Source organism: Palaemon carinicauda, chromosome 20, assembly GCF_036898095.1.
Source record: "Palaemon carinicauda isolate YSFRI2023 chromosome 20, ASM3689809v2, whole genome shotgun sequence".
In the NCBI taxonomy this organism is placed as follows: Eukaryota; Metazoa; Arthropoda; class Malacostraca; order Decapoda; family Palaemonidae; genus Palaemon; species Palaemon carinicauda.
In genome coordinates this window covers 34,506,594-34,518,533 of record NC_090744.1, presented here as the reverse complement: position 1 = coordinate 34,518,533, position 11,940 = coordinate 34,506,594, and the positions used below count along the sequence as shown (strand labels likewise).

The 11,940-nt window shown below is 36.2% G+C and overlaps 1 protein-coding gene across 1 annotated transcript in view; it reads left to right on the top strand.

The window, feature by feature from the left end:
* LOC137659732 (uncharacterized) overlaps positions 1 to 1,516 on the top strand; it is a 106,323-nt gene extending 104,807 nt beyond the window's left edge. Inside the window, exon 5 of the mRNA XM_068394546.1 lies at positions 1,427 to 1,516. Coding sequence (XP_068250647.1) covers positions 1,427 to 1,516 — 90 coding nt within the window. The remainder of the gene's footprint in view (positions 1 to 1,426) is intronic.
* The last annotated feature ends 10,424 nt before the right edge of the window (positions 1,517 to 11,940 follow it).

Sequence of the window (11,940 nt, the reverse complement as noted above, 5' to 3'; positions counted from 1 at the left end):
ATCTGTACTCCGAAGCAAACGCTAATCCAAATAAAAACCTCCTCAATAATATCGAATCTTTTACGAAAATGAAATCGAAAAAACAGACACGTCCTATCACCGGTTTAAACCTTTCCTTACTAAGAACCCGGATTAACTCTGCTAATTAACTTTCCTATAAAAAGTTTTGATGATGATAAGAATATTACTTTTTACAACGTTTGATAATTTGTTTAAAGATTTCCTACCATTCGCTTTGAGATGGAAGTTATTATTTTTTTTATTCTTTTTCTTTTTGTGGATGTTTCTTTCTTTCAAGGAGCAAGAATCATGATTAAGAATTGTCTATAATCGTGGCTGCTTCTCGCTCTCTCTCTCTCTCTCTCTCTCTCTCTCTCTCTCTCTCTCTCTCTCTCTCTCTCTCTCTAATCTTATGTCAGACAAATGATTTATTTTGGATAAATTTCATATGCAGAAGGTTTATGTATGTTATTGATGCCTTTATTCATGAGTTTTATTAGTTAATAAGAAATAGAGAGACAAATGTAGTTAGTAGTAATTGTAAAGATATAGAAATAATTGTAGAGAGAGACGAGAGCGAACGAGGAGTTAGAAGTTGTTTTCAGTGAATTATGCTGAGTCCAGTCCAGCTTGACACTCCCAGGACGACGATATATAAGCAACAGTGAGAGGTGATCTCTCTCTCTTCTTCCTAGAAAGTCACTCAGTATACCAGGTCTAAAAACCTACTTTAGCTTGCCGGACTCGAGGCGAACAACGAGTTGTAGCTGCACATACGTTAACTGAACGACGGCGTATATTCAGGACCGTTTAGCAGCCGAGGAATTAAGGAGAACCAATTATCCTTTGAAACGAAGGACGACGAACAGAACTATTACGCCCGCATCTGATAGACTGTGAGTGTGTTTGGCGTGACGTCCCAGTGACCGCAGCGATTAGAACATCGCGCCAGCCTTCCCAACACCTGACGAAGGCTCCTACTTCAGCGACGGCAGATGGCCTACGATTGACGTATAGGCCCAATTAAAACAAGGAAACATCTAACTCTTCAGCCAGTGCCAAGACTTCAAAATTCAACGCTACAGACTTATATAAAACCCATTCTTTTTAAGACTACATGTACGTGACTGTTCAACCTTTTTAGTCTAGTAAAGGAAAAATTTGGCAACGAGTAGGCCTATCCCTCACCCACGTAACTTTTCTTATAATAGTTCCTGAGAAGTTCATTAAGTATTAAACAAGAATGGACAAAAATACAATTAAGAAATAGTAAGTAAAGGTAAAAATACTAGACAATTAATAAGAAGATTTATTGTGAAGCTTTATTACAAGATAAACTAAAGGAATCATCACAAATGGTGGCAGCGTTAAGGGATACTTTGCCGTGTTATATTAAGTGTTTGAACTAATACTGCCTTTATTTCAGATACATGTTGAAGCATTATACGTGTTGAAGCATTATACGTGTTGCATTATACGGGTCGAAGAATTTCGAAACATAATCTCAAGAAAATAGAGGGAAACAAAAGGAGGTTGTTAACCAATGAATATGTGAGTAGTTTGCATGCTTTCGTTCGCTCTCTTGTTTTATTGTATAATCAATAATGTCTCTCTATAGAATAGGAAGTTAGGGCATCTGTCTTTCGTAGAAAAAATTTTGGTGTGTTTTAATTTTCCTCTTTTTTCAAATTGGGCTATGAGACTTGATAATATTGTCCAAAGACTCACACAATACCAGTACGACTTGAGATTAACTGCAGACAGACGGTCGTGAAGTGCTAGTGTAGGAAGACGTCAAAATTTGACTAGAAATACTAATTTGAGTAACCAAAGTTCGAGTCCTTTTAGAGCAAATATCGCCGATATGAATTCCGCTGGGTTGATCACACAAACCACACGGTTTTGTGGAAATGTAGGTAGGGATAATCCCGACAAACAAAGATTAGAGAAATACAGTGTAGACAAGTGGTTAGCGGATACAAAAAATAGGATCGCTAGTTTTAAAATAACTGATGAAGTAGCAAAAACCAAACAGGCCATGTTGTTAGTCAATGTAGACGTAGGGGATGCTCACCCTACATTAAACGGTAAGGCTTTTGAAAACATTACAACTTTCAACGAGTTCAATGAGGAATACAGATTATTGTGGCGATCGGCCAACGAGACCAATCGGTTCTTGAACTTGTATAGGTTTACCTCAGCTAAATTTGAAGGCGATTCCATGCCCAGTTTGTATACCCAGGTTCCGAATCATTTAGTAGTTAGGGAAGACATTTTGTCATTACCCACAATCACAGTAGGACACAGAACCAAGTTTAGTAAGGCTAATAACAAACTGGTAGATTTAGATGAAATTCTGACATATGTGGCCTACGGTACATTGTATGCAGCCTTTGGTGAAAAAGAAAGGAAGACTTTCAAAGACCTAAAGTTAGATCCTGCCCAGAAACTCACGAAAACTTTGAGCCAAATTCAGGAAGTGATACAGAAAAGCGAGACCCAAATTGACGAGGTCACTTTTTCGGCGAATACCAAACAAAAGGGGTATCAGAATTACAGGGAAGATAAAAATAACGAGTCCAGTAAGAATAAACGTTACCATAAAAATTATCATTATAACCAGCCTCCTTACAAGTCAAATGAACAAAGCAAAGGAAATTATAATGAAACATATAAATCTAGAGGAAATTATCATCATAAGGGAGCTAGACCAAGGAATAGGTATTGCCAGTATTGTCAAAAAGGAGGTCACGCAGACCAAGAATGTTGTTACCAAGGTAAGAAATATAATAAACCCTCAGACAGTGCTCCTCAGGCACAAGCAAAGGATAACTCAAACCCTACTAATTACCCAGAAGAAAAACTAGGTAACAGAAAGGGAATAAAAGAGCAGAAAAGGAGTCCAGGAAATAGGGAAACCAAAGAATAGAAGGATGTTGCAGGTAGCAGAGGTACATCCACGTTGCCAGGAACATATTTATCCTTCCGACAGCAATCATTACCTAAAATAAATATCAAGATAAAAGGTAAAGAATGTCTTAGTTTGTTAGATTCAGGCAGTACTATAAATCTCATAGGGCTCCATACCTTGACTGATCATTTAAATATACCTATTTCCGCAATTAGGAGTGAGGATACATTAGTTTAGGGAATAACTGGCAATCAGGTTAACAATGTAGGAGCCATAGATTTAAACATTGAATCGTTAGAGAAGAAGTGTCAAGTGCCATTTTTGGTCCTTCAAGAAGTAGCATTTCCCACTCAAGCTTTGATTTCTTTTGAAACAATGCAAGATTTTGGCATAGTTTTTGATTGTCAAGACAGAAGACTAATTCTAAATAAAAATAATCAGGCAGTCTATTTACAACTTGTCGATGACAAGTCCACTACAAATTTGGCCAATTTGCAGGGGACCGCTTCGATAGTTGAAACACACTCCGGTTCAGAAAGAGAAAGGGAAATCAAAGTAGAATCAGAAGAAAGGGAGAACGAAGAAAAATTAGCAATTCCACATAGAAAGGGAGAAATTACTTCTTGTGAAGGCAGCATAAATACTAAGGAATGAAATGTCGACAAAGAATCTGTGAGAATAGATAAGGAATTCCAAGAAGTTTTGCTGCTAGGCTCATTGAACTCACAAGAGTTAAGACACTTATGAGAAATCGAATCTCTTAACGGAGGAGATGAAGATTCATGTTTTTGTACTCAAGTGCAAACTGGGGAAATAAGTCTGATCAGCAAAGCAGATGAGAACAAAATAAGTTTTAGGTTAGCTAGAGATGTAGTACTACTGCCCAATACTCTTACTAGGGTATATTTAATAAGCCACCTACACACAAATAATGATGTAATATTGACCCCAGAAAGATTGCCAGAATATGTCAGAATGGATAATTCATTAGTTCAGATGGAGGGATTAGCCTGTACTACTTATGTCATGAATTATTCTGATAAAAGACTCCATTTGTTAGCGGGTACCGAATTTTGTACAGGAATAGAGGTTACACATAAGATGATTCCGTTAGAGGAGGAAGCATTCTTTACCATAGGAAACATTGATGCAGGAATAGATAGTGAGATAGATAACATAGATTTTCCCGAGTACAGAAAAAGATTAATAGAAACCTTAAATAAATATAGGCAGGGCATAGCAATTACGGGTCATAGGTTAGGTAGGACAGAGGTGTTTAGACATAAGATAATCCTAGATGATGGAGCCAAACCCTTTTCATACCTAATCATAGATTACCTATCAGCCAACGTCTAATAGTAGATAAAATGATAGAAAAAATGAAGGAAGAAGGAGTGGTCATACCCTCTAAATCACCTTATAATTCTCCCATGTTGTTAATTCCAAAGAAAGATGAAAGTTACAGATTAGTGACTGATTATCGCAAGTTGAATGCGAACACAGTTGCTGATAGAATGCCCATGCCTGTAATAAATGATGTTTTGGCTCAATTAGGAAGAGCAAAGATCTCCTCATCCTTAGATCTACTATGTGGATATTGGCAAGTACCTTTAGACGAAGAATCTAAGCCATTAACTGCCTTCAGCACACATAAAGAACACTTAGAATTTCAGATAATGCCATTTGGATTAACATCAGCTCCATTGACTTTTGTAAGATTAATGTTACAGATCTTAGGAGACTCAGAGAATGTGTCAGTCTATTTAGATGATGTCATTATATTTAGCAAAGATATGGAGAGCCATTTCAGAACCATAGAAATCGTTTTAGAACGATTAATACAGGCAGGATTAAGATAAAGATTAAGAAATGTCAATTCTTGGGGAAATCTTTAGAATATTTAGGACATGTGATCAGTGCTGATGGATTGCGCATGCAAGAAGGGAAAATATAGCTCTTGCGGAATATCCTGCTCCACAAAATCAGAAAGGTGTAAGAAGATTTTTAGGAATGATTGGATACTACAGACCATTTGTCAAAAATTTTGCAACTATAGGTAAACCATTGACAGAATTAACTAAGAAGGATGTAGAGTTTGAATGGAAAGCAGAACAAGAGGAGGCTTTTCAAGAGTTGAAAGAGAAATTAATCCAAGATCCTATCTTAGTGTATCCAGACTTTAGCAAGCAGTTTTACTTAGCATGTGATGCTTCAAATACAGGAATAGGAGCAGTTTTGTTACAGAAAGCAAAAACCAGAATGAGGGTAGTATATTATGCAAGTAGAGTCTTAAATGCGGCTGAACGAAATTACAATACCTCAGAAAAGGATTGCTTAGCCATTTATTTGGCACTGAGAAAGTTTCGGCACATTTTGTTAGGACACAGTGTAAATACATTTACTGATCATAAACCCATCTGTGACCTATTTACGAAGAGAGCTTTCACTAATAACTTGAAGTTTAATCGATGGTTTACTAGTGTACTAGAGTTTTGTCCAGAATTTAGATACATTCCAGGTAAGTTTAATACTTTAGCAGATGGATTATCTAGAGCACAAGAGGATACTGAAAGAATTATCACGACTAACACCTTTTGTTTCAGCTGTCAGGTCGTAGACTTAGATTTGGAAAGAGTGAAAATAGAACAAGGGAAACAAGCAAGTATCAGGAAAATAATAGGAGATTTGCGACAAGATGAAACTTCTAGGTCAGATTTTGAATTAATAAATGGGATATTATATAAGAAAGCTAAAGATAGGAGTGCTTGTTCTAGACTATATGTACCTGACACACTGACTAAGGAAGTATTAGCTATAACACATACCCACAAGTTGGCAGGACATCCAGGAATCAAAGAGACACTGAGAACAATAAGTAGGAATTAATTTTGGCCTAAGTGCAGTGAAGAAGCAAAGGAGTTTGTAAATGAATGTCAAACTTGTAATAGGCATAAAGGTCATGTAAATGTCAGAGCTCCTTTAGAAAAATATCCTAGTAATTTAAACCCTTTTGAGGTAGTTCAGATGGATCATATGGGACACTTTCCAAAATCTTTGAGAGGAAATAAGTATATATTGGTTTTCATTGATTATTTGACTCGGTACTTAGAAATTGTTCCAGTTAGAGATAGAACTGCTGTTCCAGTTGCAAAAGCTTTAAAGACCAGAATACTCACAAGACATTCGTGCCCGAAGGTACTTTTGTCGGACAATGTACCCGAATTCACCAGTGAAGTAATGAAAAAGCTTTGGGAATTTTTTGAGATTAAGAAATGTGAGATAACCCCTTATAAGCCGAGTTCAAATGGGACAGTAGAGAGGGCAAATAAGTAGATACTGGATGTACTGCGAACTATCATTAGTCCAACTACAAAAGATTGGGATATAGCTTTAGAGGATGTTCAATTTACTTTGAATAACACAGTGAATGAGACGGTAGGAGAAACCCCACACTTTTTGCTTTATGGTTATCAGAAAAGACTGCCTAACTCATTGTTAGACGATGCAAAACCTCCTAGGAACACATATGATTACCTGGACTATGTGGTTTGGAAACTGCAAAGAACCTTTCAAATAATAAGACAGAGCAGACAATCTCTAGAAAAAGGGCAACAGGTAAATAAGAAGTACTATGACACAACTAGATCCAATACTGACCTGAAGCTAGGCTCACAAGTATATATAAAGGTACATGTAAAGGAAGGACCAAATGAAAAGGTGTCTCCCAAATTTGAAGGTCCTTATCGAGTGTTAGAAAGGGAAAAGAATAATAAATTTAAACTGATACATGAACAGAGTTTAGAGGTAGGGTATGCTCATTGGAATCATATAAAGGTTGTAAAAACTAATCCATGGTCCTCTCAACTTCTACAGGAAGCGGTGGAAAAACTTCCTTCTGATCCTACCCCTAGTGGTCGATATCACTTGCAAAATAGACATTAAAAGTGGGGCCTTGATACAAACATGGAAAAGGTGAACTGTTAACGGATTTTGCTGTAGTAAAGATTAATTTCAATTCAATTTTAGAAAGGGAAGAACATTTGAAACAGTTAGATAAAGAAATACGGACGTGCTTACTAACCCATAGTGATTCTGCCTTTGTAGAATTATTAAGAAACTTAAAAGGTAAAATTGAAGACATTGTCAGGCCTCAAAGAAACAAGAGATCTTTATTACCTTTTGTAGGTAGTGCATTTAGTGCTTTGTTTGGAGTGGCTACAGAAAGCGATGTAAAAGGTTTAACTGATTGTGTAGAACTAATCGAGAAATGGGCTAACCACAAGGGTAATCTTAAAGTACTCTAATAGAAAATAATAATAAGAATGTAGAATACCTCAAAAGGATGGTGGAATTTATTAATCAAGTTAATGTAAACGTTTCTAATAAGATAGATGACCTAGAACGAGTGTTTAAGATAATTCATTAAGTGGAACTTGAGATTAGTGATCATAAGGAATCTGTGAACGAACTAATGAATACACAAAAATTGATACTTAGCCCTGCTATCATTTCTCCAAAAACTTTGAAAGAAATCATAGATTGGTGTATAGTAAATAGCCATTTCAAGCCTTTGATAGAAGATATATTTTGGTATGATACTATGTCAACTGTGAAGGTAATAAAAGGGTATTTGTTGGTATTGATTCCTTTTAAGGGTATGAATTTATTTGACCTATATACAATACATCCTTTCCCAGTTAAAATAGATAATGCAACAGTAATTTGGAACCATCCCAAGGTTAGTCTAGCATTGGATATGAATAAATTTTTGATGATTATTTTAGAGGAAGGTGAACTAGAACAATGTGTATTGATAAGTGAAAGTCAATCCATTTGCAATTTTGTGCAAATTAAACAACCCATAAACAATTTTCGATGTATACAAGGTATTTTCTTTGAGAATTATGAGTTCATGAGAGAGTGTAAGTTTGAAACTTTCAGTTTGCCATACAGGGCAATACATTTAGGTAATGAGATCTTTGTTTATGTTCAAAATACTAAAACTGCAGGAGTTACTTGTAATGGGAAGACTCAAACATTTCAGATAGAAAACGTGAAATCATTTACAGATTCTTACTCAGTAGTAATTCCTGATAATCTCTATTATGTACCAAGTGTGTTTTTACATTATGAAATAAATCAGTCTTCCATTGCAAAGAGTTATGAAGCCAATATTAACCATTTTAAGCTAGGCAAATTAACAGTGGTAGAAAATGTGGCAATGCCACTTGATAATGATTATGTTCTATTTTACAAGCAGGATGTTGCACAATTTCTAACTATGTGTAATGTATTTTTTATTGTGCTTATTACTGTGGTAACCTATAATGTGGTAAAGTATTTGATTTCCAAAAAGTTGGAAAGGATTAATGAGTTACTAGTATTTATTACTGGGAAACCTAAGGAATAAGTTTATTATTTTGTGGTATGAGGATTCTATAAGAATCCTACTAGCTGGCAAAGTGGTGTCAGACAAATGATTTATTTTGGATAAATTTCATATGCAGAAGGTTTATGTATGTTATTGATGCCTTTATTCATGAGTTTTATTAGTTTATAAGAAATAGAGAGACAAATGCAGTTAGTAGTAATTGTAAAGATATAGAAAGAATTGTAGAGAGAGACGAGACCGAACGAGGAGTTAGGAAGTTGTTTTCAGTGAATTCCGCTGAGTCCAGTGATATTTTCCATAAACATCACCCGGCGTCCTGTTCCCTTCTCCGAATGACTCGTGGGACCCAGACGAAAGGAGGCGCGAAAACCAAGATATCGTCACGTGATTAAGGACAGCTTGACACGCCCAGGACGACGATATATAAGCAACAGTGAAAGGTGATCAGTTTCTCTTCTTCCTAGAAAGTCACTCAGTATACCAGGTCTAAAGACCTACTTTAACTTGCCAGACTCGAGGCGAACAACGAGTTGTAGCTGCACATACATTAACTGAAGGACGGCGTATATTCAGGACCGTTTAGCAGCCGAGGAATTAAGAGGAACCAATTATCCCTTGACGACCAGAACTATTACGCCTGCATCTGATAGACTGTGAGTGTGTTTGGCATGACGTCCCAGAGTGACCGTGGCGATTAGAACATCGCGCCAGCCTTCCCAACACCTGACGAAGGCTCCTACTTCAACGACGGCAGATTGCCTACGATTGACGTATAGCTCCAAACTATCCCTGAAATCTTTAAATCATAATCCTGATATCATTGTTTGTAAAATTATCAATAAAAAACACAAAAAGAAGGAAAAGGAAAGCATTTAAAGGCCTAGTAACATTGCTTCATCAGAAGAAAACTGCATTAAGTTTCTAATTACTAGGTGGGACAGGGGATGGCCTTGGTGGGCTTTCCTTTACCTTCTTTATTTATTAATGGTTTTATAGCTCTTTTAGATAAAGCACTACTTCATTACACAGTCATAAAATATGTACCCTCAAATACTGAGCTTCAAACGTATCCTTGGGTAAGTTAACGAGCCCCAAATTTGAAACCAGGCGCAGGCGCAAAACAATTTTTCCCAGGTTTCTGCCTGTTACTTTGTCTGTGGCGTCATTCTCGAGGTGTGCCGCATAAGACTTTGTTATGATACAACAGGGGTAGGACGCACAAGTCGGAGCTTCAGATACTCGCAGAGATGTAGCTCTTCAATTTTTTTTGGTCTCAATTTTGGTACCACACTACTATTGAAATTTCAATTTTATATATTTTTACATTAATGAAAGTTAAACAGATTTTCACTGAACATTGATGAATAGTGTTGCTATGCAGTGATGTTGCCATCTTTATGCTAGGCTGCCGGATGTTCAAGTGTATAGTGGGAAAATTAAAAAAAAAAAAAAATTCCAGCTTTTCAGTTTGGCAAAATACAGAAGAAATTCCCTTCTGAGAAAAGACTCGACAAGATTTTGGAATCTCTTAGTGATTTTAATAATATTGAGTGGGCTGATGACATGTGTTTTTATCAGAAACAAGGTGAGGTGCCCCAGGTGGACACCATCGACAAGGGAAATGTAAGCAATTTTTCCCGCTCAGCACTCTCCTATTTGACCCCATCTAGCACCTCCTCGGAAAGCGAGCCTCCATTTCATCTTTCTTCTCATATTTAAAGCAAGAAGAGGATACAATTCCCTATGAAGATGGTTAAGATGCCTGAACCATGCGACGATGGTGACAACAACGATGTAGATGACCCTCCCATGACCTTGACCCCCTTCAGGAGCCCATCAGGGAAGGCCCCCATCTCCACCAGTGTGCCATCAATCAGTGCCACTAGAGTGTTTTTTGAGTGCCACCCCAGTGCCTTTTTCAAGTGCTACCCCACTGCCTTTAACAAGTGCCACACCAGTGCCTTCAACAAGTGCCACCCCAGTGACTTCATCGAGTGCCACGCCAGTGCCCTTTTTCACCCGTCACTTATTGGGTGTTTTCGGCCTAGGACCTTAAAAATTGGCATGCATGCTGCCATGCCATTCAACTTTATTATGCAGTTCACCAAAGTTACTTATGTATAATGTAAATATTTTCTACAGATTATTTTCTATATATTTATACCTTTATATACTTATTTTTCTAAATTTTCCGAATTAAATATTTAAAATGATTGGTTTTTACTTTACTCCTAACATAATATGAAGGAATGAATATTGTTAAATAAGAAACTTAAGGATTTCAAATATATTTATTAATAAGGAAGTTATATGGTCCGAAAGTTGAGGTCTCATTTATGGTACCACATTGGTAATGGCGTACCCACTTTGGAACTTACCCAACGCGGGGGTATCTACATTTTCAAAGAATGAAAACGGATACTGTCTAGGTAAACAAAGAAAACGGAACTTGTCATTCGTTGCGTCATATTGGATGATGGGTGACTTAACTAAAAGCCATTCACTGTCGACTCGTGAACTTGATGACAAACAGTAAGTTTTCTTTGAATCTAGGGCGTTTCAAGCTTCAGAAAATGGGGTTTCATCCGTTTGATATATATCATTGACTTCAATGTGTTCGTATTCAATTATATAACTAGATTGATTACGTTGCAACCTGTCTCTTGTTTGGCATTCAATCTCCTACAACAAAAGTTTTTTACGGAATTTCTAAGTTTTTCTTCTGCCATATTGTGTTAGTTGGAAAATTTAAGTATATACTTAGGTGTACTTTTATATCCAAGACTGTAAATTCAATAAGTATAAGGGGTTTTTGGGGAATATTAACTAACAGAAATAATTTTAGTCAGGAAAAAAATATATCAGACAACTGGATTACGAAGTGGAATTTGATCCAAAATGAAATACCGAGATACAGTTCGGCCATCTTGACTTGGTACTTTATAATCACAGTAGGGGGTGAACGAACTCTGTATGTGGGGGTTCAATAACAGCCCTAATGAACAATGGCTAGTTAGGAGAAAAGACTATTTCATGAGCCTTTCTTCCCATTATTTGTGGGGAATAAAGCATTTTCTACTGCTAGAAGGGGTTGGGGGCCGTATAGGGGGAACACTCACTCATATGAGGTTTCATTCTGGGAGAATACTCCCTCTCATTCCATTTTTTTTTTTCTATTGATTAAAATTTTTCCGATTTTCAGTTTTCGTTGTTAGTTTCATATGTTCTTTTATTGTATACCAGGGTAACTTTAATAAAAATTGTAATATACTTTTCATATGTATTTTATTTAGGAATTCTTAAGATATTTTTGATATAACAAAAATATAAATAAGTATTTAAATTGGTATATTATTACAACCTAAATGCCAACAAACCAATATTACATTATTACAACAAATCCCAACAGAACAATATGAAAAGATATTTTAAAATCATTATTTCAAAATTATAATTTCAAATATTTCTTTGGAAATAATACTCTACTTGATAAGCTCTATTGCATAAGAAAAATTAGTATAGACTAAAATGCTCGAAGATATAAGAGCACAGGTCCTGAATGAAAATTCATAGCAGGGTGTGGCATACTACTGCTAAGGGTATAATTACATATATTAAGATATGTAAAGGTAGATGG